This window comes from Pseudopipra pipra, chromosome 6 (assembly GCF_036250125.1).
Source record: "Pseudopipra pipra isolate bDixPip1 chromosome 6, bDixPip1.hap1, whole genome shotgun sequence".
NCBI lineage: Eukaryota > Metazoa > Chordata > Aves > Passeriformes > Pipridae > Pseudopipra > Pseudopipra pipra.
The window spans coordinates 58540838-58565493 of NC_087554.1; the positions used below are offsets into that span (position 1 = coordinate 58540838).

At 43.0% G+C, this 24656-nt stretch overlaps 1 protein-coding gene across 9 annotated transcripts; it reads left to right on the plus strand.

Annotated features, from left to right (window-relative positions):
- The first annotated feature begins 558 nt into the window (after positions 1-558).
- Positions 559-20091, plus strand: WDR89 (WD repeat domain 89). 9 transcript variants are annotated; one of them, XM_064659405.1, is made up of 4 exons: positions 677-1026; positions 1122-1204; positions 2302-3712; positions 15993-20091. In XM_064659405.1, the coding sequence occupies exon 4, from the start codon at positions 16024-16026 to the stop codon at positions 17191-17193; it is 1170 nt and encodes a 389-aa protein (XP_064515475.1). In that variant the 5' UTR covers positions 677-1026; positions 1122-1204; positions 2302-3712; positions 15993-16023; the 3' UTR covers positions 17194-20091. The 9 variants fall into 9 exon arrangements, with proteins under 9 accessions (XP_064515477.1, XP_064515480.1, XP_064515479.1 ...); XM_064659407.1 differs by lacking the exons at positions 677-1026; positions 2302-3712 and adding an exon at positions 559-659; XM_064659403.1 differs by lacking the exon at positions 2302-3712.
- Positions 20092-24656: the final 4565 nt, after the last annotated feature.

Here is a 24656-nt window from a genome sequence, read left to right on the forward strand (position 1 = left end):
CTGCCTCTCCACAGGTACCACCGACAGCGTCAGCTTCTGCTAGTAAATTGTAAAGGGAAATTCAGCCCCTAATCCTGCTGACCACATCCGATCCCATGTGCTCTGGAGCAAACTCCCCGTTTCCTCGCTGGCCTTTGAGTGACTTAACCCCGCTCCGCCCAATGTGACATCGTTCTCTTTGCGAGGCTCGCTCGGTGCCATCGAACCAGGGGCAGGTCCGAGCGCAGGCAGGACTCCGGCCATGAGGCCATGAAGGTCCCTCCCTGCCTTGTCACCCCGGGCGGTGACACCCTCGGGCGATGACACCCTCGGGCGATGACACCCCCAGCTATGACGCCCAGCGCCGTCACCGCCGGGCGCCGCAAATGGCGGCGGCTCCTTCACCCCGCCGTGAGGCACGGCGGCCACGGGGCGGGGCTTCCCCAAGAGATCCAATCAGCACGCGGCGAATGACGTTCAGACACGCCCCTCTTCCGCCTGCACCAATCCTCTCTCTGTGCGTCACTAGGGAGGGAAGATGGCGGCCGGGGCAGCCAATAGGGCGGCGGGGAGGGCCCGGGGGGCGGGGCTTGCAGGGCGCGCACGCAGCGGCGGCTGGAGCGGCTCTGGGGGAAGAGGGACAGGGACCCCCTGGAGAGACCGGGATAGGGATCCCCCAGGTAAGGAACACTGGGGACACCGGGACAGGGACCCCCTGGAGAGACCGGGATAGGGATCCCGGTAAGGAACACTGGGGACACCGGGACAGGGACCCCCTGGAGAGACCGGGATAGGGATCCCCCAGGTAAGGAACACTGGGGACACCGGGACAGGGACCCCCTGGAGAGATCGGGATAGGGATCCCCCAGGTAAGGAACACTGGGGACACCGGGACAGGGACCCCCTGGAGAGACCGGGATAGGGATCCCCCAGGTAAGGAACACTGGGGACACCGGGACAGGGACCCCGCGTAAGGATCATTGAGGGGGCTGGACGAGGATCCCGGGACAAGGATCCCCTGATGGGTTGCTGTGACAAGGACCCTGGGTAAGGAGCACTGGGGACACAGGGATAAGGACATCATGTTTGGGCATGATGGGTGAGTTGCCAGCCCTCAGCGCTGCCTTTTCCTTCCCCATCAGGCTGAGCTGGAGCGTCTCTGGCTTTGCTGACAGGCGGTGCCGTGTCGCTGGTGAGATGTGAATCGGAACACTCGACTTGCTCCGTGAGTTTATCCCGTTACTCAGCGAAGCCTGGGAGCTTTGCTCCCAAAACAGGGGCACTCCGGGCAGGGGATGGAGGGTGGGCACTGGCTTGGTCACCCTTTCTTCCGCAGCTTTGATGCTGTGTCTGGGACGGAGTGGGCTGGGATTGATTTCTGGCGTGAGAACTGGGTCAGCGTATTGCTAAATTCACGGGCACAGCAGATGAGAGCGACAGGGCAATTAGCGGCTGTCAGGGTTAAAATTAGGGCTATATTGGCTAATGAGTCTGATGAGGAGCAGCTGAGGAAGTTTAGCCTGGAGAAGAGGAGCCTCAGGGGGAACCTTATCGATCTCTACAACTCCCTGACAGGAGGGGGGAGCCAGGTGGGGGTCGGGCTCTTCTCCCGGGTAACAAGTGACAGGATGAGAGGAAATGGCCTCAAGTTGCACGAGGGGAGTTTTAGATCAGATATCAGGGAAAATTTGTTCACTAAGAGGGTGCTCGGGCATTGGAACAGGCTGCCCAGAGAGGTGGTGGAGTCACCATCCCTGGATGTGTTCAAAAACCAAGTAGATGTGGTGGGCTTGGCAGTGCTGGGTTAATAGTTGGACTCGATGACCATAAAGGTCTTTTCCAACCTTAATGATTCTGTGATTCAATAAAATACATGTATGAGGAAGTTATGCAGGTAAGTACCAGCTGACCTCACCTGGGTTTGGTGAAGGTGGGGATCTTTATTAATAAGAGTAACAGCCTAAAACAAAAAAACTAACAGATCTGGAAACGCTTAGAAGAAGAAATTAAAGTTTTGGTTTGGATTTTTTGTTTGGTTGGGATTTTTGTTTGGTTGTTTTATTCCCTTTGGAAAACAGCGAAAAGAAACTTTTGATTTAAAAAGTAGTTAGAGAAACTACTGCCCTCTGCCAGTTTGAAGCCATTTCCCCTTGTGCTGTCACTCCAGTTCCTCTCCATGTTTTTTGAAGGCCTCCTCAGGCACTGGAAGGCCTCAATTAGGCCACTCTAAAGCCTTCTCCAGGCTGAACAATCCCAATTTTCCCAGCCTTTTTTTTTTTTTTGTTTGTTTTCCTTAAAATGGTTTTTCTTTCACTGCATCAGGCCTGAGGATAAGAACCCTTTGCTGAGCAGCCCAAGGATCTGTTCTGTACCTGACTGTGTGGGGGGCCTCGTGTAAAACCAGATGGTTGTTACGTGCTGGCAGCACTTCCTGGCTGGGTTCTGCAGCTTTGCTGTGCTTTTACTGGAACCATACAAATAATGGGATTCTGACCTTTTATGGGGGATTGGGGGAAAGCAAAGCAGAGGGAGATCAGCTCTACCATGCTGACCAGCTGTGTTGATATCAAGTTGCCTGTGCAGACATCTAAGACTTGGTTTTATTGGGTGAGTGAAAGACATTTTCTGTGTGGCTCAGCTTCTCACCAGACATCACAAGCTGAGACTTGTGAATTGGAAACTTGGCAAGGCCAGGTTTTGGAAATGACTGTGCTTTGGGACTTGAAAACAGTTTAGGTGCAGGATGGACAGTGGAGGACATAAGAAAGGCAGGAAAAGAGTGTGTTGCCTGTAGCCATGTGGGGTTAGGAAGTTCAGGTTCAAACATACCTTTGACCTCCTTCAGCCTGACCCACTACTCACTTCTCCCTCAGCTCTTCCCCTTCTTATGTTCCTGTACTGTCTCTTTTCCTTTAATCCAAGAGTTACATGAATTGTTATTGGTGCATTTTCTTCTCTTATTTCCTCCTGCATTTAATTTAGGGCTGGTTAGTTAAATATATGTGGAGGTAACTTGTGGACATGACTGACTAGGGAGTATTTATTGGCTTCCAAAGTAAATGGGAGGCAGAGGGACTGGGAAATAGTGTAGAGAAGATGGTTTCTTTGGGAGATAAAGCTTTAGACTGTGAGAAAAGGTTGTTTGATGCCAAAACATTGCCCTCAAATTAAATTGAAGTAGTTAGGATTAATTGGTTCTATGATATATTTTTGCGTTAGCTGATATTTTGATGCAAGTTTTAACAAAATACTTCAGTGGGAACAAAGCAGGAGATGGAGAAGAAGAAGAAGAAATGGAAGAAGAAATTAAGCCAATCTATAGCTCTGAGAAAATCAGGCTGAAGTTGCAGGACAAATACTGAGTAATTCCATTAGGCTGCTGCGAAGGTCCCAGCATAGAATGTGTTTTCTGTCCTGTTTCTTTGTCTTACAGGGTATTCTAGTCTTTTCAAAAATCAAAATATTTTGCAAGTAGTGTCAGGAAGCAAATATTGTGCAGCTGTTCATTTTAACAAGTTCATATTTTCCTATGAACTCTTTTCCATCTCCTGTGTTTTTATTCTGTTTCTTATGTCAGGTGTTAAAGTCCTAATGGACTATTACATCATAAAGGCAGATCTCCTTTGCAACATAAACCATCTGTATTGCTGTTTATACCCTTTACAGACATAAATTTATCTCCCTTTTTCACCTTTATCTGAAGGCACTTCTTGCAAATCGTCAGTATTATCAGGTTTTCATAACTAGTTTTTATCACACTTTTTGTATTATTGAGAAATGTTTTGAGGTAACCTTAATGTTTAGTTTCAGACTAAATTTGCAGCAGATAGAGGAATGAAAGTGTTTTAAAATCTAAACCCTATTAAACCCTATTGTTTTGCTCCTTGGGACTTGTTTTAGATGACTGCACTGTGGCCTTATAAGGGCACTTGCTATTTTTTTTTTAATTCTCTAGTTTTCCAGCTAAATGAAAGCTTAATGAATGAACTAAAACTATTTTGTTTAATAAAGCAACTGAATTTTATCTGTGAAAAAACAAGTGCATTAAGATACTCATAGTTCTTATGCTTAGTTATTAAACTAACTTATTGAAAACCAAAATTAGCTTTAAAGTACAATGATTGTTTTTCTGTCTTGTTAATAATCTTTCTTGCTATTTCTTTCTTTTTTCTTCAGTGGAATTTTACTCTTTTTTTTTTTTGTATTTTTAGTTGATAAGCAACTTCTGACTTGCACCTCTCTCTGCATCCAGCCATAACTACGGAAGTATTTCTTTTTCCTCCCCCACCTATTATTTCAAGTCTTGTTAAAAATAAGATGCCAAAGTGCTGTACAACTGCTGAGCAGTGAAATTGGTGAAAAGACAACCAAGCATGTAACTAAAATTGGCAAACTGCTTGTTAGAAGAAGTTATATGCTGGCAGTACCTGGAATAGGAAGCTTCATATATCTTTTCATAATAATAATTTGTGTATCTTTGTTGTCATGGGAATGACTGAGAAAGCTGGAATTAAGTGTCATTACTTCTTTGTGCAATCAGAAGGGACGAGGAGATAGTTGTGAAAGCAAAAATTCTTGTTTAGAAACAGGTCTTTTGTTAGCAATCCTGACTTACTCAAGATTTTATATGGTTTATGAAGGAGATTTTTGTGTCTGTCAGAATATCTAAGGAAGTACATGACTCAGTTTTGAAAGGGAGAAAAAACAGATTTAAGGAAAAATTTAGTTCTAGTGGTTTCTTGTCTTTGGTAATGATCACCATGTATATGTATTGAATGTTCCTGCTTCAGGAATGTTTATAGCAGCCAGATATGAGATTGAGAAGGGGAAGGGGTTTTTAGTTGTTGGGTTTGGTTTGTTCACCCCTCCTCCTTGGGAAAATTTAGTGTTGAGTTTTTTGGACTCTTTCTTTTGGACTTGCTGGATGCTAAAAGAGCAAATACAAACACAAGTCATTTCTTCCCAGTAGGTGCAATGCATGGAAATATGAGTCTCATCTTGCATTATCGTGAAGTCTGAAAGATAAAAAGCTCTGACTTGAAGTCACAAAGTGAGACTTCCAAAGAGAACGTGTGTATATTTTTAACCTCTGACGGATCGGAAAGAGAAGTTGTGGTGTAGTTGAATTTGGCTGTGTTTTTTCCTTCTTAATTTTTTGGTGCTAGACAGTTCTAAGCGAAGGCTGTGATTTTTTTGATTAATGGTCTGATTCGAGGAACTGAGGCTCTTAAAACGATGAGAAAAATATCAGTACCTTAATAACATGCTTTGCAGTGCTCCAGGCTGTGTGTTTATCCTCTGCCTCGCACTCCAGATTGATTTTTTTTTTTTTTTTTTTTTGTTTCCTTGGATGCCGCTCTGTTAAGGAGACAATTAGCTGATCGTAACCGAGTAATCGTAGTGGAGCAATATAAAGATGTAATGAGGAAAGGGCTGTGATGTGAATCGCGGCTGAGCCGCTCCGGGTGACGGTCACTGGCGGCATCCAGTGGCCAAGGGCGGAATTCATGGCTGGGCTTCGCCAACGAAGATTTGGGAAGGGCTCTACCCACGTTTGTTGCAAGCGCGTTGGTGGCTAAAAAGGCCAATATGAGACAGGCATGTCCGGTTGCAAAAGGCACGGCAGAAAGACTCCTTAGATGGTATATTCTGCAAGGCACGACTCTTTCTGCGTTGTCTTTTCTCCTCAAGAGTGATCCTGCGTGCGTTCTCAAAGGCATCAGCAGCGTTACAGATGGAGCCAAGTGCGGAATAACACCCGCGGAATAACCTCCTCTGTCCCCCCCCGACTCCCGTGTCCCAAACTTCTCGGGATTTTCCGCCTCAGCAAGTAGGTGTGGCCGTGTGGAAGGGCACAAGCCCTTAGGCTGTTATCCCGACAACTCCGGGGTGATGGAGAGAGGAGGCTGCCTTAAGCTGGAAGTTGCCTTCTCTCTGAGCAGGTAGATGCCCTCTTACTGTGGTCTTAATTCTGCTTTTGCTGTGGATAAGCAAATGTTGTCTTGCTATTGTCTGCCCGGCAACTTGGTATCTTCCATGAAGAAATAATGAGCCAGCTTATCTCGGAGTTGCTTGTTTCTCAGTCTGCCTTCCTATTTTTGTGTTCCTTGCTGTGCAAGGACAGTGGTGGGTGCCAGGCTGACGGGGTTATAAAAGCAGATGAAGGCAGTTTAAAGGTTTTGCCCCCACTGTTCTAATTGGAAAGTATTTCGTAAGATAAACTGTATAATTTCTGCTCCATATTTTATTTATGGCCAGTTTATACTCTTAAACTCTCATGCCAGTATTGTTCTTGAGCAGCTCCCCTCCCTCCTCAGCCTTTATTCCTTTGATGTATTTGTAGATAGTAATCGTATCCCCTCTCGGTCTCTGTCTCTGCCAAGCTACACAAGGCAAAGCATCCAGCTACTTCTTGTAAAATAAACAGTCCATTACCTGGATCATCTAACCCTTCCTTCTCTGCCCTTGATTATGGCTTAGATATCAAGAGATTGACCTCAGCAAAGAGCACTGCTGGGAGCCTGCTATGACCCTGTGAAATATGGGTTTACTGAAGCATTGAAAACAAACATGGATTGAGAGCAGGGCTATTAAAATGTATAAAGCTCTCAACTTTGCTTTTTAGCCATGTCTTATTTTGGGGCAACAAGCTGCTGAAGATGTTGGAAAGGTGTTTGTGGATCTCAGAAAAATAAATTCCCCACACAGGTCTTAGGGGTTCATGGGTGCTAACAAAAACATACAGTTTTTGTTATGATTTGATGATTTGTCAGCAGGGATTGTGTTGCTGCATGCAGAAGATCTCTGGATCAGAAGGTCTGGAGTATCAATACCTGCACACTTTCTCCTTCTTTCCTTCCTTTTCACGATTCTATTTCTTAGGACTGAGTCCTAAAGCACTTTAAGAGTGAAAAAGCAGTTGAATTTCAGTGCAGTGTGGAAAACCACTGTGCACTTGGGTGTTACAAAAAGGGAAAGCTGATTTTTTTTTTTGTCTGTTATGGCATTAGTGAGGCTGCTGCTGGAGTGCCATGTATGGTTCAAGTGTAAGCACTGTCTAAAGGCTCTTGAAAGCAAAGAGCTGAAGAGAATGTCGTGCATGGGTTCAATGTGCACATTCCTGATTCCTTAGCATCTTTTATGGATACTCAAAAGTAAATTCTCTTGAACAGGATGGAGTCAACATAGCTCTGCAACCCTTTATTTCAGCCTCTTCCATCCTTCTGTTGTCACTTAAATGACATATATTCCTTCTGTCTGCTACAAAGCATTGAAAATTGAGCTTAGGGCATGATAAGATTCATCAGAGCCTCCAGCTGTCAGACTGTGCACAAAGAGCATGTTTTGGAAACTGATAGTCTCTGAACTGTCATGGGCACACAGAGATCTCCAGTTTCTGTTGTTGCTTTGAAACTGGAGAGGGTCTGACAAATTACCTTGATATGGGGATGTTCTGGATTAGATAAATATAAAAAATGGATATTGTAGGGATATCACTGGCAAAGACACCTTAGTCATCTGCATGTTCTGGGGGAGCAAATGAGGGAAATGAGGAGAAGTTGTTTCCCCTGCTTAGGCTTGACAGATGTTTGTGCCTGTGCAGTACATCTGGAACTTCAGACAGTTGCTTGGGCAGTGATATTAGAGTAGTGTTCAAAATTGCCAAGCACACAAATGCTGTGTGTGTTGTATATATAACTGCACATGTAGGGGAATATCTTCTTACCTGTTCCCCAGCAACAGGTTTAGGGTAGGGTTTTTAAGAAAAGAGTCTTGAAAACATAATAGTCTTGTGATTTGAAGAATGAGCTCTGGTAATGAAGTGTACCTAAGCTAAATTACTGTTGTGAAAGAATTTCTAAAATATTCTGGTAAATACAACATTTTATGCCATTGTAGGTATTTTGGCACCAGTGTGTGGGAGTAGGAGCTATTTTTCCAACTGTAGTAAAGTTACTTTATATCCTTTTATTATGGTTGCTGCTAAATTTAGGCTGAAATTTCCCAGGCTTCCTGTGGTGTAGAAACAAATTATTTGGAAGATTTTCAGCAAAATTTATTAATATTTGGGAAGAATCTTCTTACTCATTTCCAGGTTTCTTTTATATGAGGATGTTGGTAGCAAGTGGCAATGTCTAAATGAAGGAAATAAATGGTGTTGTTTCAGAGTCACTAAATTATTCATGCAGCTGCATAAGTAATTCTTTCCTTTCACCTTTCTCTGTAGGGTGGATTGTTGGGATTGCCCGTTCACGTGATGGTTTTGTTCTGCTTAAAATGGCCCTGAAAATCATTGCTCTTGGAGTCCTTTCCTGTAATCCCAAATTTGAAAGGGCATCGGAGCACTTTTTAACTGTGGAATTTGCAGGTGCATTGCTCCTGCTATGACTTTTGCATTTTATCTTGCAGTGTAGATGTTCAGAACAAGGCTTTTCCTTTTGAAAGTCTGCTGCTGACTGTACTTACTAGTGTTAGTGTACACTAATGTTTGTTTGGGTTGGGCAAATACTGTCCTTGTTTCCCTGATTGAGAAAGTAAAGAGTGAATGTTGCACCTTGCTGTGGGAATATGCTCAGTGAGCTGTTCTGCCACGGTCAGGACCAGGAATTGCTTGTCGGCCAGGCTCTTGTTCAAATGCACTCAGATAAGGAAGACAGAAATAAAGCTGTTTATCTGTGAGATGACCATCTTGGTGCTCAGCTCTAGTGCCAAGTCAGAGAGTGAGCTGTTGGACCTTTTAACAAAAGAAAGTGCTGTTGTAACACGAGGAGGTGTGTGAGGAATAGTTCAGAGAAAGGCATGAACCTTCTCTGAGCTGCTCATGGCTGTCTTGTGGAAGTGTGAATGGAGAAAAACTTAATACTACACACAGGAGAACATTGTGCCCTACGTGTCTGATTTCCAGCAGTTGTTGTCTGTGTGTTATTTGAGAGGCTGATTAGTTCTGTATCTTCTTTCCCAAGTTTGTGGTTACAAAAAGTCGTGTCAGTATGATGCGTACGGTGGGAGGTGCTCACGGGAGAAAGGAAATGACTGACTTTTCTGTGATCTCTGTGGTCTGATGAGATAAGCACAAGTGCAGAAGGCTGAGACTTGGATTCTCTTCAAGTTTTGCAGTGGGTTGGCTGGAAGGCTGTGGTTCCACTGCAGGCAGACACCAGCACACAGAGGTGCTGTGTCCTGAGGCTGTGAGTGGTCTGGCATCTTCTGGAGTCGGGAGCGCTGGGTGTTTGTGTAGAACTGGGACAGTGAAATCTTCTGGAGCAGTTGGGGGCACACACCATCAACCTTCTGTTCCTTGTGGTGGAGGTGCTGACAGATATCCTGGATCCCCTCGTGGGAGGAGGTGGTTGTTGGAGACAAGGAGAGTGTCACAGCTGGTCGTGGTTGCCCTGGTAGATGTGTACTGTTCTTTTAGAGGGTGATCTGGACGCCTCACCCCACACGTTATTAGTGTGCTGGAGTACAGGTCAGCTGAGCACTGTTTGTGCCTGGGAGGACAGGGGAGAAGGAGGAGAAAGGGGCACAAACCTCATATTTGACCCCCATCTCAGAGCCTGCTCAGTGCAAAAGCCAGGGCCCAGCACTAGGATAGTTTTCCTGTCCTGTAGAATCCATCCAAGGATGCAGCAGTTGTTGTTTACCTGTTCAGAGGCTGTGAGTGTGCAATTTAGGCACAGATCAGCTTTCACAGACCATTTATAAATACAGTATGCTTTACCCAAAAAAAAAAAAAGATAATATATATAATTGAGAATATAAATATCCCAGTATCTCTTTCTGTAATTTACCCTTTGCCTGGGACTCTTTCGGATCTGCCTGTATAAAATAGGATTGCTTCTGCTGCAGCTTCTGTCAGCTTGATCTGAGAATAGCCATGAGAGTAAAATAGAGCATCTCTTATCCTCTTATTACTCCTTTATTGGATGACCACCTTATCCACACCTGGACGCATCCTCTGCCTGGTGAGGTCACTATGAGGAAACCTCCCCCCTCCAAGGAAGTTCTCACTTGGGTCCAGCTGCTCGTGGCAGGGTGGGATTTCAGTGGCAGAGCTTCCTTTGTGACTCCTCTGTTAGTGGGTCTGTGTCACCAGCAAGGAACTGGATGAAAAGAGAAGACTGAAAAAGGAAGATTCTCAATATGTTTGAAATATTGTTTGACACAGCTCCTTGGAGTAAATAGAAATTATGTTTCCCATGCTCTATGTCAGGGTCTCCTAAATTGTTCTAGAGAAGGTAGTTTAGTTATCTGAGCATAAGATTTTAGTAATTTTGCCTCAATTTTGAAGCCAAAATTAGTAATTTGACCATTTTTATAGTTTTGTGTAGTGCTTTCAAGCTTATTTGAATTTTTTGTTTGTACATTGGGTTGTTCCACACTTAGATTTTTCTTCTGATGATTTGTCTTCTGGGTCCTTTGCAGATTTTTGCCATCTTTTTGGTTAAGAATTTATATTGATAAGCTCTCAGTAACTCAAGTTTGATTGTTAATTCATTGCAATTTGGCTCTGAAGGCATGCCTAAATTTTCTAAATCTCTCCTCTTTTCACCATATTTTCCATGGTTGGATGCAGAATCAGGATAGATCTTTCCAGTCGAAATAGAGAATCTTACACACAAAAACATATTGAATGTGTGTTTTTTATGATTTATGCATTTAAAACCGTGCTTGGTCAAACTCAAAAGTTGTTTTTGAGATCTCTCTATGGATGTCCAGTATAATATTCAAAAAGAGGTTTTGTTTCTGTATTGATGTGAATGCCTGTTTATGCCCCCAAAAGATGAGTTCACAAAAGTTGTAGTTTCCTTTTTTAATTTTTTTTTTTTTTAGATTATTGAACCCCAAAGCACTGGGCACCTGGGCCTTTTTCCCTTTGTTCTCTCCTACCTCTGACTCTTATTTTTTCTGTCCAACCAATACTGTTGTTTTAGGCCATTTCCTTGGTTCTGTCTCCCACCTACAGCTCCTCTCTCCTGTTGCTGAACAGGATTGTACCCCTGAGGTCAGTACTGGTGGGAGGGTAGGAATTGATTTCATGGAAGGCAAGTAGCTTGGCAGACCTAATTTTTTTGATCTTCCCATAGACTTTGTTGCTGCAGTGTTTTATCTCTTTCCTCCTTTCTGCTCTCCTGATATAATTTTCTCTGTGCTGCAAATGAAGGATTACATGGAGTTTCTTTCTTGCTGTGCTTTACATTTGGAAACGAGATGTAGCTGATTTGAGAGGATGAAATAATTCTCTTGGCAGTTACATCTTGTCTCTGCACTTTAGCGTAGCCTCTCGTGCATCTTATTCCCTTCCTGCCTGATGACTAAATGCTCTTCTCTCCGCCTTAAAAACGGCTTTGTGGGAATGCTGGAAAAACACCTTATCTCTCTGCTTTGGTAAAACAACACAGCCAGCTCTGGGAGTGTGTATCCTGGAGAAATTAAGCATTCCCGAGGGGTGCTCTGTGTCTCCCCTCAGTGCTCAGGTCGTTTGCTGATCCGTCTTGTGCTGGGAAGTGGTGCCAGTGAGGAGAGGTCTCCGCAGGCTCCTGCATTAGTGGAGAGTGGAGCACTAATGTGTTCTCCTCGGCCAACCCCGCCTTGGCAGCTCTGCTCTGAAATGCAGACCACATGTCAGGTTTGCGTGCACGAGCTGCTTCCCACTGCCCAGAGCTCCGGGTCTCAGTTCTTAGTCTCTGTTCTCGAACATGTAATAGTTGTGAAAATAAAGGGAGGGTCTGTTTGTATCGTTTGTAGTAGGAAAGAACAGTGCAAGATTTCATCTGCTGCTGTTTGGATCCTTTGCTATTTTTGGTATTTGACCTCTTCGGAGAGGATTGCCAAAACTACAGGTTGTTTTCATTTTTATTACGTGTTTCTGCCCTCCTACTCGTAAGTTACTCTTACGTTGCTGATTTAATCTTTGAGAAACTGCCATTTCTCCACATTTTCCACTGTATTTTTCAAAGGTAAATTTATATTTCTGTATGTTTTTGAGCTAACATTCCCTTTTGGAGAGGAGAACTGTGCAATTTGGCAGCATCTTCTGTACACCACTAAAAGGAGAAGGAAAATAACTTCTGAGTTCCTGGTTTATCTTTTGAAAAAACTTTCTGGATTAGAAGAAGACTCAAGCTTGTTGGCTTGAACTGAGGCTGCACAAACAGCACAGCAGTATGTGCTGGGACAATGTTAAATGTTTAGTTTGTGCAGATAGGTGCTTGCTTTTCATTCCTCCATCATTGGAAAGGGCTGCTTTCAGCAAAATGGTTTGCTTCTAGTTTGGCTGTGTGCTTGTTTCCACACTCCACCAGTGAGAAACACATAACAAAGGCATCTGAAAATCCTGTCCTGCCTCTTTGGCATCACTTCCACTTTGTGCCTGCTGTTCTAAACATTGAGCTTATTTCTGTTTTAGAGGAGCCTTGTAGGATGCCCTGGAGGTCAAAATATTTTAGGTTATTTCAGACAACTATGTTTATTCTGAGTTCCCAAGATGTAATGAGTTTTGAGTGTCCTTCAAGAAGCTTTTCTGGGAGTTGTGATATCCAGGAGAATGTGCAGGGGTTGCAAGTAACTGTGAAATTAATTCATAGAGCAGATCACATGAGGGTAGTACCAGAGGACTAGATACAGTGACACAGAAGTTTCAGGGTTAATTTGTAAGATGTGGCTTTGTCTTGCTCAGGGGGTGCAGGTGTGGATGCAGCTGAAAGGTGCAGCTGTTCCATATGAGGAATGGTGATGACCAAGGATGGGTGATGACCTCTCTTCCAAACACAAGTGACTGGCCATAGCCAGACACCTTCAGCCACAGACTTGTGTGCCCTACAGAGTCTTTGTGTCGGAGTTTGTCACGTTAGCAAGAGCAGTTTTCCTCACAGATCATCACAACTGGCTGTTGTGCTATATCCACAGTATGTCAGGTTTCAAAGACACTGACTTTGCCAAAGGATTCTTTGTGGCAGGAACAAAACAGATAACTCTGTTGTTGAACTTAAGGAGTGCTAAACTAAAAGTGCTTCAGTGCAGAGGACCATGTGCTTTGTAGGTGGCTGCAGTCCAATGCTTAGTTATCTTCTATTGTGTTTGGAAGACCATTGTTTCCTATTTGTCTCATAAATTTAACACAGATCCTATTCCTGCCATTTAAACATTCCCATCAAAATACAACAGTGACTTCCCCTTCTGAAAAGGAAGGGCTGGCAGCTACACCCTGAAGTTTGAGCATGAATTGTTTATATAACCTTCAATCACAATTTCATAATAGTCTGAAGACTTTCTTACTAGGGCAGACATTTTACCGAGTTTTTAGCAAAAACCTGGCTGTCATCAAATGCAATTTTAAGGCTTCTTAGTTGTTGCAGTGGAAATACAATTGAAAACTGAACCCTCCAGCTTCCTGATGATAGAAATTGCACTTCTGTCTGAAAACATGAACAGCTTTTTCTGGAATTTCAGAATAGCTGTGCTTATGTCAATTGGGGTAAAAGCTTAAGAGCTGTCTTGGGCTAATTTTGTATCTCAAAAAATGTTATTAAATCTGAATGAACTTCTGGGTACTTGTAGAGTTCCCTCACCCTCCCCAGCAGTAAAAGCTCTGACATGAGTGTTGCAGAAACTGCTCATTGAATGATATTCTCTATCAAAGTCAGTAATATTTAAACAACTGCAGCTCGCTTTCCAAATGGATGACATTTGTCAGGAACATGTCTGTTTGAGTTTACTTGGCCTTTTGAGTAGAAAAAGCCTGAATATTTAGAGCTTAAAATTCAGGTCAGCTTGGAAAACTACATTTTTCTTACAAAAAGTTTACAGAGAGAACCTGATTTTCTTAGTCACCACAGCTCTACAGGAAAGCTGTTTTACAAAAACTCCTTTCTCTACCCTCAAGCATGTGTGTTTGAAACTGTATTTAAATTGAAGCTTCCATTGTAATTCTTCAGTAAATTGGATTAAGTAGAAGTTTTCCTTCTTAATGACAATAAAATGTTTTATTTCTAAAATTTATATTATTCATTTGCATGGGAGTTTAACAGTTTTGTGTTTAAGCAGTGTAGCAAACGGCGTTTGAGAACAGTTGGCTTTGTGTAATAGTTCTAGTAAAATCTTGTTTCATTTGAGGACATACCCAGGAAAGTAAGGAAGGAGCAAGCTCTGTGGGCAGGCTGTACACAGGGTAATGCCAGAAAACATGTTGAACTTCTTGTCTTCAGAGGGGAAAGGAGTTTCCACAGGATGTCTGCTTTTTGTGGCAAAAATGACTTGTAGATGTGCTCTGAAAGGTTGCTTTGATGTAGAAGATTAACCTGGGGACCTCATTGTCAGGATATTACCGAGGCAAATCGCTTAGTGAGATTATTTGTGACTTGGGAATTAAGTTTTTATGTGTGCCTACTTAAGCTGTTTCTTAAGAATTTGCTCCTCTGTCACATGGTGTCATGAATATTTGTGAGTACCAAACTGGAGGAGGGAAAGCAAAGCCTGAGACTACAAACAACACCAAGGAGAAAAAAAAAAACAACACCAGAATGCAGTTTTGTCATAGCAACTTTTCCTTTGTTTTTAGTCTCTCATGGACAATTAAAATAATTACTACTAAAACAAGTAATGCATGGAAACTTGCACATTCCACCCCTAAAACTCCAGCCTGAAGAATTTGCAGAAAAATTGATGATAGGGCAGCTGGGAAGGCATGAGAATATTTTCTTGCGTTCTGGGTCTTCCTGATTTTTACACCATTTCTGTTTGGATTTTTTTTCAGAAGGGTCATTTCGTGCCTGTAGTAACTGGAGTGTTGACCCCTGAGAACCTGCTGTGATTCCCTCAATATTTGAGTTTTGATCTTTTTTTAAACACAGAAGAGTGGTCTAATTGAACCTGTGATTTTAACAGAAGTCACTCTTGGATGGCTGTGCTTAACATACCCCACCTACGTCTTCCTTTAAAAAATGGTTGTAGCTTGTGAAGTCACTAAAACCACGTATTGTTCGTGGTAGCAAATATCTCTTTAAAATTTAAATGCTTCAGTGCTTTTTCTGACTCTGACTTGATGGAAACCTTTACTGAAATTACAGAATTGAATTTTCCTTTGTGTTACAGAAAGGAGCACTTTTTTTTTTTCTTTTTAAGGGCATATTTTAGAAGTGAATCAATGTGTGAGAGGATCAAGAGCATATTGTTTAATGTTGGCTTTGCTTGGTAAAGTTTGCACTTATGTGCATGGCTGAAATAGTTTGGGTTTCTAGGAGGGTTCAGTAGTGCTAGAGAAGAATTGCCTCTGAAGAGAAGATTTTTATCAGCTGCACTAAAAGCCAGTGTTATGTGGTTTTATAGGAGGCTCAGAAAACATTGAGGTTCTTGGGAGAATTGATGAAAGAGGCAAAGATAATTGCAGTGAATTCCACTGATGTCACGTAGCCTGTTTAGGTGGTCCCTGATATGCTGACAGGTGTTTCTGTGCGTCATTGGGCACCTAAATGCTTGCAAAATTATCTCATCAGACCGTTTCAGGCTGTAGTTCTGTGTAATTTTGGTCTTGTTCTCTGCCTCCCCTGTGCACGTCCCTCAGCACAGAAGTTCACTTAAGAACTCTCCTGCAGCTGTACTGATGCAGCTATTTGTGGGCTCTGCTTCCTAGAACAAAACTTATTCCTCTTCAGGTAGTGGTGATGACTTCATTTTGTTCCCAGTTGTGGAGAACATCACGTTACTTTATAAAAATAATAAGGCAAATTTAGCTAAGTGACTCTCCTAGGATTCACAGGTAGGCTGTTTAATCTGTTAAGGGGATTATCTGGTGTAGTGCTTACAGACATGAGAGACTGAACTCCTTAACTCGGGGAGCCCTTTCCTGTTCTCTGGTCTGTGAATGAAGTTGTGGTGGGGAAGGACATGAGGGCAATTGAATTTTGGCTTCACCCATCACTTCTGCGCGAGACCCTTTTTCATACCTACTTTTAAAGCTAATACTAATTCAGAACGTTATAATTAAAACTCTCCTTGGATTTTATTTATTCCAGGTTTCTGGCAAGTTTGGGAACAGCCTTTGAGATGGCTGCAGTGGAGAAGGTCGAGGAGCAGCTCGCGAGCCTGCGCATAGCCAAGCGCTCTGCGCCGAGCGAGGAACCTGCTTACCTGCTGGACATCGACCTTTCCAGACCTGCTCAGTCTGAAAACAGTCGATTTGTGGCAGTTTCCTGTTCCAATAAGTCCATTAGGGTCTACAACAGGGAAACATTACACTTCCTGAGGGAGTACAGCAGCCATCCCGGGATACTCAGTGGGGTCAGATTTGCACGCGCGTGTGACAACGCGGTGTTCTCAGCCTGCAGTGACGGTACAGTGAAGTGCTGGGATGTTCGTTCAGCCACTCAGAAACCTGTGCAGGTATTCAGTGGATACCCTTCCAACGTTTTCATCAGTTTTGATATCAATTGCAGTGATCTCATCATTTGTGCTGGGACAGAAAAAGTTGAACAGGACACATTTCTGGTGTTTTGGGATGCAAGAGGCATTACAGACTGTGCCAGCTCAGCTAAGGAGCCCTTGGGAGTCTATTCTGAAAGTCACAATGATGACATCACTAAAATCTGTTTTCATCCTGTTGAACCCAATCTGGTAGTTTCTGGGTCAACTGATGGGTTGGTCAATGTGTTTGACATCAACAAGGATAACGAAGATGATGCTTTGATATCAACTTGCAATTCAGATTCATCAGTGAGTTTTATTGGCTGGTCTGGGAGAGATTATAAACAGGTCTACTGCCTGACACACGATGAGGGATTCTGCTGGTGGGACACGGCTCAGCTGGACACCGAGGAACCAATAACACTGTTGCGTGTCCTGGATGTCAGAGACTCGGTCTGCGCTGAAAACCAGAGCCTGCATTACATGGTGGGGGGCTTGTACCACGAAAAGGCAGAGAAACTCTTCCTTATTGGGGGAACCTCCACAGGAAACATCCATCTGATCAGCTGTGGCACCGACGGGCTGAGCCTGGTGGGGACCCTCGGCGGGGGCCACTCCGCCACCGTTCGCTCCTTCTGCTGGAACCTGGCGGATGAGTCTCTGCTGACGGGTGGAGAGGATGCTCAGCTGTTGCTATGGAAACCCAGAGTTGTGGAAAGGTCCCTCACAAAGAAGGCATCTCTGAAGATTGCTTCTTCCGTGCAGAAGAGAGTGAGAGTTCGCAACAGCTCCCTCAAAAGCAGGAAAAAGTAAAATGCTGGAAGTGGGAATCTCTGCTCTGTTGAGTTCTGGTGTTTCATCTCTCAGGCAATGCTTGGCTGTGCTTTATTTGGAGGTATTCTGTGGAAAGAACTATGGTGCTTGAATTCCCCCTGGGAATGTATTTCAGTCATCAGAAGAATGTCTCTTATTTTTTTTAAGTTGCTAACGTTAATCAGAAAAGAGTAAACGTCTGCTCTTGAGTTCTCGAACAACAGATGTTAAATCATATTATGTAAAACTGTTTCTCTGGTTATTTAACATCTCAGGCAATGTTTTAAATGTGTAATATAGGCCTGTGGCTTGCAAAGTTTGTTACCTTCTCAGTGAAATTCCCTGGCACACTTGAAAAGCTTTTGTATTTCATGCTGTATATTGCTTTCTTTATAGAAAACTTAATGAAATTGCTCAATTTAGTAAAAGATTTTATGTCACATCTTAATGCTTGAGGGAATTACTTATTGATGAAACAGAAAATAAGTAGTTTTGCACTGTCACATCACTGGTTTAGAATGAGCTCATAAAGAAGGAGTTGATAGAGCCATATTTTTCGTAGCAGATATGAATGTATTCAACCAAAGAGGAGCACATGATTCCAAACAGCTAATTTGTATGTGTATGAGAACTGTTAAACTGGCATTATTTAGGGCATATTTCCTGCATGAAAATACCCAAGAATCTTGTAAGCAGCTTCATTCTGTCATGGTAAGTGCACCTGGAAGACTGGGGAGATCTTTGGTGGGTTAAAGACACTGACAGGTGTAATTATACCAGTGGTGCTTAAATCCCAAATCCTGACTTTTGAAATAAGCTGGTATCACATGGTAAGTGGGAATGTTGTCCTGGAGTTCAGAAATGGTTTCTGAAGTACAGAAGATACCTCTGGTGTATGGTTACAGCTGTGCTGAAGGTGCCTTAATCATCTGTGGAAGTGAAGCCTTTTCAACCACAAGTATTGGGTTTCCACACAGTGTTTCACAAACTGTTAATGTCCTTTAGCCACAACTGTGAATCCATTGTTGTTTTGGCTTTGCCTGTTGGTGATAATTAAGATGAGTCACTTGTTTTTGTTACTGCTGGTTATTTAAAAGTGCAGCTTCAATTCAAAAATCACATTTCTCTAAACCTTTTTTTTTCCTATTACTTTTGTAAATTCAAGTTACCCCCAACATCCACATATTTTCAAATGCCTTTCAGATTAGTTTGTGCTATTTTGAGACAAGGTGGGCAGCAAGTCTCAGGACTACAATGCACTTGGATCATGTGCCCTCTCCAGATTTACTCTTGACAGGTCACTGGCTGTTTCTGTGGAACACAAAGTTCTGTAACTGAGTGGACCAGAAGCTTCAGACCCCTCTGCTTCACTCTAATGCCCTCACGGGCCTGAATTGGTTCGGTACCAAGTTGGGGGTGGGGAACTAAAGGATGATTCTGAGACCTGTTTCATTGCAGGTACAATATACAAATTGCTTCTTAGATGTTTATCCACTCTTTCCCTGCTATCTTGACACAGTGGAGTCGAGTCATTGGATCTGTTTGATGCTTGATTTCTTGAAGGCAGTTTTGTGTTCCCATAGAGAAATGCACAGAGAGGGAGCTTGTGGTGGTCTCCACTTGCTTTCAAGTGTCTGTTGAGTGAAATTCTGTTGTGCTCTGCCAGCTGTCTCTGAGCTAAAGCAGCAGAGATGGGAGTTGTGGTACCGAAGTTTGCAGTGTGCGACCCTATCTGTTACCTTGTTTCTGAATTAGGTGGGTATCGATTTGTTCTGTATCAGTGACAGTTAAAGTCGTGATTTTCCCTGTGAAGCTGATTTCTCCCTTTTGCGTGCACAACGGAAATAGCAACAGAAGGGGTAAAACGTGTGCATGTATCTTAAAATTCTGCAAGAGCACAGCAGCTCTCACGAGACTCAGGCTTGTGTTGCCTCTGAAAATACTTGATTTTGTTGTTTTTCTTCTGTGTTGACTCAATTTCAGGTTAATACCCGTAAAATAAACATAGATGGAAACCACATGTGAACAAGTGATCAGCATTGCTTGGTTCTGTTTCATAAACCACAGAGCACTGGTAGAATCCATATGTGATCACATAAATAATAATAATAGGCTTGAAGTTAGGCAGGTTAACTTGTCTGTATTTAATCTCTTATTATTTTGATGTCTGTAAGTTGGCTTCAGCATTTTTAAGAAACTTAAAATCATGGAATCAGAGAATGGTGCAGCACCTTGCACTTGGCCTTGTTGAATGCCACAAGATTCCCGTGGTCCCACTTCTGGAGCTTGCTCAGGTCTCTCTGAGTGGCATCCCGTGCTCCAGGAGTGTCAACTGCATCACTCAGCTTGGTGTCACCTGCAAACTCGCTGAGGGTGCACTTGATATCATTACTGAAGTTATTAACCATTACTGGTCCCATTACAGGCTCCTGAGGGACCCCGCTGACCTCTGGACATGGAGCTGCTGACCACTACCCCCTGGATGTGACAATCCAGCCAATTCCTGACCTGTTGAACAGTCCATCCATCAAATCCATATCTCTCCAATTCAGAGAAAGTTGATGTGGGGGACTGTGTCAAAGGCCTTGCAGGACTCCAGACCTGACCTTTAATAAAACTTACGTAATTGAAACTATGTGCAAGTAGCATTCGGAAATCATCACTGTGTGAATTGTTTAACCCCAGGGGAAGCTTTAATTCCGGAAGCAGGATCAGATTTCTTTTCCAGTAAATGAGAAGCAAAAATCCAGACAGACTACTTAAATGCAGAAAACAGTGTCCATCTTTATTCCGAGTTGATAGTAAACCCGTTGTACAATATACTTGAGTAGCAGGAGATTATCCTGCTGTGAACACATGAAAATAAACTTACTTGCATTTGGCACATTATTAAAATTACTCTTTATTTCTGTTTCTTTTCTTTATAATTAAAATCCAGTACTTGCACACTCACAGTTGCTGCTGTTCAAGTAAATGATGTATCAGGATAACATTCCACAGTTTAGGAATTAATTTGAGTGGATGATTTTACCCACACCTTGGGGTTGCAGTGGAAATTATTTGACAAATCTAAAGGTGTGAATTCATTTCTAGGTGAAATTTGTTTAGCCAGTTAAAAGCTATTTTGTGGACAGATTGTGTGTGGCACGTGCCCTATGTACTCAAACTGTGTATCTACATTAAAATATCCCTTAGCAAAGATGCTGATACAGTAAAACATTTTAAAGGCATGAAGTACAAGCTTTATGCTCTGTTTGGAATGACAGCTTTGTCTTGGCTAGTGACCTGATGTGGATCTGTAGGTCAGGGTGTTGTTTGAAGCAATGAGTTTTGTCATGGGAAGTGCTGACTCAGCACCTGCACACTCCTGTAGCTGCATCTTGTGTTTTACAGACTTAACAGACTGGTTGGGGTTGGAAGGGACCTCTAGAGATCATCTGGGCCAACCCCCTGCTCGAGCAGGGTTTGAATATCTCCAGGGAAGGAGATTCCACAGCCTCTCTGGGCAGTGTGTTCCAGTGCTTTGCCACTCTCAAAGTAAAGAAGTTTTTCCTCGTGTTCAGATGGAACTTCCTGTGCATTAGTTTCTGCCTGTTGCCTCTTGTCCTGGCAAGGACTCATCAAGGGGGATGAGTCCTTTCCCTTTTGTCTGGGAGCTCTCTGGTCCTGTCCATGGGCTGCTGGACTCTGCAGTTCTTATCACACTGAATGGAGGGTGAAAACCAGAGAGAGAGAAGAAAAAAGGGAGGTTGGCTCCTGCTGACCCTCTGACAGGGCATCTGTCCAGGGAAGCTCCTCAACGAGGAGCTGGACCCTCTACCTTTTGAAATATATGTAAGGGCTTATTCTTGAGCTTGTTGTAAGCAGGACAGGACCTCAAATAAATTATGCAAGACATAAACACCCTTCAAGCATAAAAGCCAGTTCCTGTTTGTCTGTGAGATGAACAATTTGGCAGTGAAGCGTGTAAGAGGCAGAAGGTGTTCGCTTGCAGAGGCCGGCTGTTCTTAACTTCTGTGAGCAGTGAGGAGAGTCACTGGTTGAGCCAGTGCTGCTCCCTCTGCCCTGCAGGAACTGATGGATTTGGGGATTCCAAGTGCCATGAAAAAAAGGAAGGCAGGAGTGAGTGTGGAGATGACAGCTAAAGGTAGCAATTCAGCCTGTGAATTGCCGCTGTTACGTGTTCATACACCACTCTCTTCCTTGGTTCCTTATCAGAGTTATTTGCAGATAACTTATCAACCAATTCTGAGGATCTTTGATAACTTCTTGGTTTCTGTTTCCTTTTTCTATGCCATTTTGTGACCTGGCACAGGCATGTTGGCTAATGGGAGTGGGGTTGCCTTCAGCTTGCTGTCAGGCTGTTCTGTCCGGCTGGGATTTCAACATGTGTGTTTCTTCCAGTCTTCCTCCTCATGCCTTTGGATACTTTGAAATCTGTATTTTGAAAGTTTTCTACTTTTCTGGAAATAGAATGTCAGAAAATACTATTCTATATACTCCTCCTGCAATCTTGGCACCAGTATCTTTATGGGAATAGATTACATTTTTGATATCAATTTCAGTCTTATTCTCTCGTGCTCTGACTAAAGATTTGATAGTGCTCCAATCCCATAAAGGTGGTACTTGAGCAGTCTGTTGCCACAGGAACTCAGAACTGGCAGTGAGAAATGCTGGGAGGAGCTCAGGAGAGTTCTCAGTGCTAATTTAAAATGATCATTTTGAGAAATCTGCTAAAAGTGATGAAGAAAGAAGGTCCAGGGAACTCAGAATACACAGTAGATCACCGAAGGACTGTTGCATCCCAGGTAATATATTTGATATTACTGATTTGGTGAGTATATTGGATTAAAGCTGAAGCACAAACTCAGACCCAGAGTCCACTTTTCTGGATGTTTTTAATACAGGAATTTGTGATTACTAAGGGAGTTGAGTACCTGTGAGTACAACGTATGCCAATTCTCACTACTTCAGGTCCAGATAAAAAAATACTGAATACACACACAGCAGGTCAAATAGCTGGAAGTGACTCCCTTAACTTTTACTGGGACTTCTGGAGCTGAATGTCCATAAACCCAGCCCAGTGGTTCTGATTTATGTCTTTGATTTCAGCACTGCAGATATATGAAGAATGAAGACAAAAAGGTAAACAGAACTGATAAAAGTGTTTGTAACACCGCCTTGAACTGTAATTATTGCTGCCAAAAACTGTTCCCTGCTGCTGGATGTAAAGTTTGCATTCAGAGTTTCATGTTTCTTGTCTTAGAAAGAAAAATTAATTTCTTTATGTGCTTTTGTTTCTGCTTATCACATCACACACGAGGGAGGAAGGAGTGCAGCCCCTGGTCTGGATGTTCTGGGTCTGCTGGTGCTCTGACAGCTACTGCCCAGCTGCTCCTGCCTCTGAAAGATGTTTCTGTGTTTGTGTTTAAACAATTTAAGATGTTTTTGGGTATCTCCCAGTGCTGCAAAGCTTCAATACTCACCAGAGCACTGTGGAGGGTAATAGTTGGTACGTGAGCTGATCACTATGTCTTGGAAAAATAGAGGCTGATACACTTTGCTGATGGGAACCCTCAAACTGATGGAGATCTCAAACATTGCTTTAACAGATTTTTTACTCAGCCATCTAGAGAATGCAGAGTGCAGTGTTTTCTAACAGTAATTTGGGGATAATTTGAAGAAGAAAGGCTCAGGGCTTCTCTGTAACAATGATCTTGGTGACCTGTCTCAATTTAGGACTGATGCATGAGGGATCAGGAGAAATAGGGGGATGGATGTTCCTTGGATCAAGTAGGATGGTGTTTGAGCTTCACACCCCAAAAATCAAAGTCTAGCTGAAGCCAATACTGGACAGCCTAATAAAAAAAAAAATCAGCATTTATAAAACAATCTTGTTTTGCTAAATGAAGACACAGTGCTATGTGGGTCAGAAGGGATTCCTCCAGACAGCAGACTGGTAACATGGCAGGAATAAAGAGCTTGTGTAGCCTTCTAGATGTGTATGGTATTGGAGCCACAAGTAGATCAAATGATTGTTGGAATTAATTCTTATAGTTGGGTTGAATTTATTGAGTCCTAACTGCTGCAAATAGGAGAAAGCATGAAGGCAATTCAGGAATGTGAGAACAGGAGCACACAGGCATCCCACCACATGCCAAGGAATGAATAGTGGCATTTTGTTAAAACATCTTGGCTAAAATAGGCCCAAATCCTTATTTATTTTTAATAGTGTTATTATTTTAACATTTCTGTTGTGGTTTACTGCCAGGATGCCTAGACAGTGAGGGAGCTGTAACTTGGTTGTTTCGAGCTAACTCAGTGTCATGTGCAGGGGATGAGAGCTGCTCTTCCCTTTATGTGCCCACCTGCCATCCAGGACACTCCTGTTTCCCAGTTTTCACCTTACTTTTCCTCCAGATGTTCTCAGTCTGCAGGTTTATTGTATTTCATAGAAGAATTTGCTCCCATTTAATTTTTAAACTTAGAATGCCCCAGGATTGCATTTAAATGAGACATAGCTGAAGTATTTGTGGTTTCTTACAGGGATGTGTATTAGACCCATTTGCTGATTTATTATTAGACACATTTGCTAGATTTATTAACATGTCAAAGTTAGCAAATGGAGAGCTATCTATTTATGCATTAATATGACAGTCTTAACTGTCCTGTCAATAGTCTTTAAATACAACAAAAACAAGGCCTGAGACTTGATTATTGTTGACAATTTCTGTAGGTGTGGGTGTTTTTAGAGTTTTGTTGATGAAACAATTCCAAAAAGCTCCATAGTATCTTGTAAAGGAAGAGCCAGCGTTTTCCAGATGGCTCTATAAATAAATTTGGTAGATGCAGGAATAAGTAAAGGTATTGCAAGAGCTCCAGGCGTGTTTTTGCACATAATGTTATGGTGAGCTAACAGAGGAAATGAACTTCCTTTTGTTTGCAAAATATAAACCCCCTCAAGTTCTTAACGTTTTTTCCACACGCCGGGCGAGTGAAGCTCCTGCGCAGCTTTCCCTTGTCAATCCCGGGTTTCCATATGTACCACAGTCAGGAACCTCGGAGAGGAAAGGCCACAGTGATCCCTACACGGCTCGTGTGGATGCAAACCAGAGCATTCTGGTGGGGTCAGAAGCCAAGGTATAGGAGAATAAAGCAATGTGTGGCTGGCCTGGAGCAGACAGTGCAGAGAGCAGCTGCTGCTGTGTTTGTGTTGTCTTTCCATTCCCTTTTCTATATTTTTTTAAAGATGTTTTATCTTCCTGTGTAATCTGGTGTCATCTCAGTACAAAAAGAGAGTGTTACTCAAGTCCCACTTGAGCCAGCAGTGTGTGCCCAGGTGGCCAAGAAGGCCAGTGGCATCCTGGCCTGTGTCAGCAATAGTGTGGCCAGCAGGGCCAGGGCAGTGACTGTCCCCCTGTGCTGGGCACTGGTGAGGCCACACCTCAAATCCTGGTTCAGTT

Excerpts from the sequence above, each read along its gene's own strand:
- WDR89 (XM_064659401.1), top strand. The coding sequence starts at position 1,001 with ATGGGTTGCTGTGACAAGGACCCTGG. Across the intron at positions 1,027-15,992 it reads TGCTGTGACAAGGACCCTGG|GTTTCTGGCAAGTTTGGGAA; the intron begins GTAAGGAGCACT and ends TATTTATTCCAG.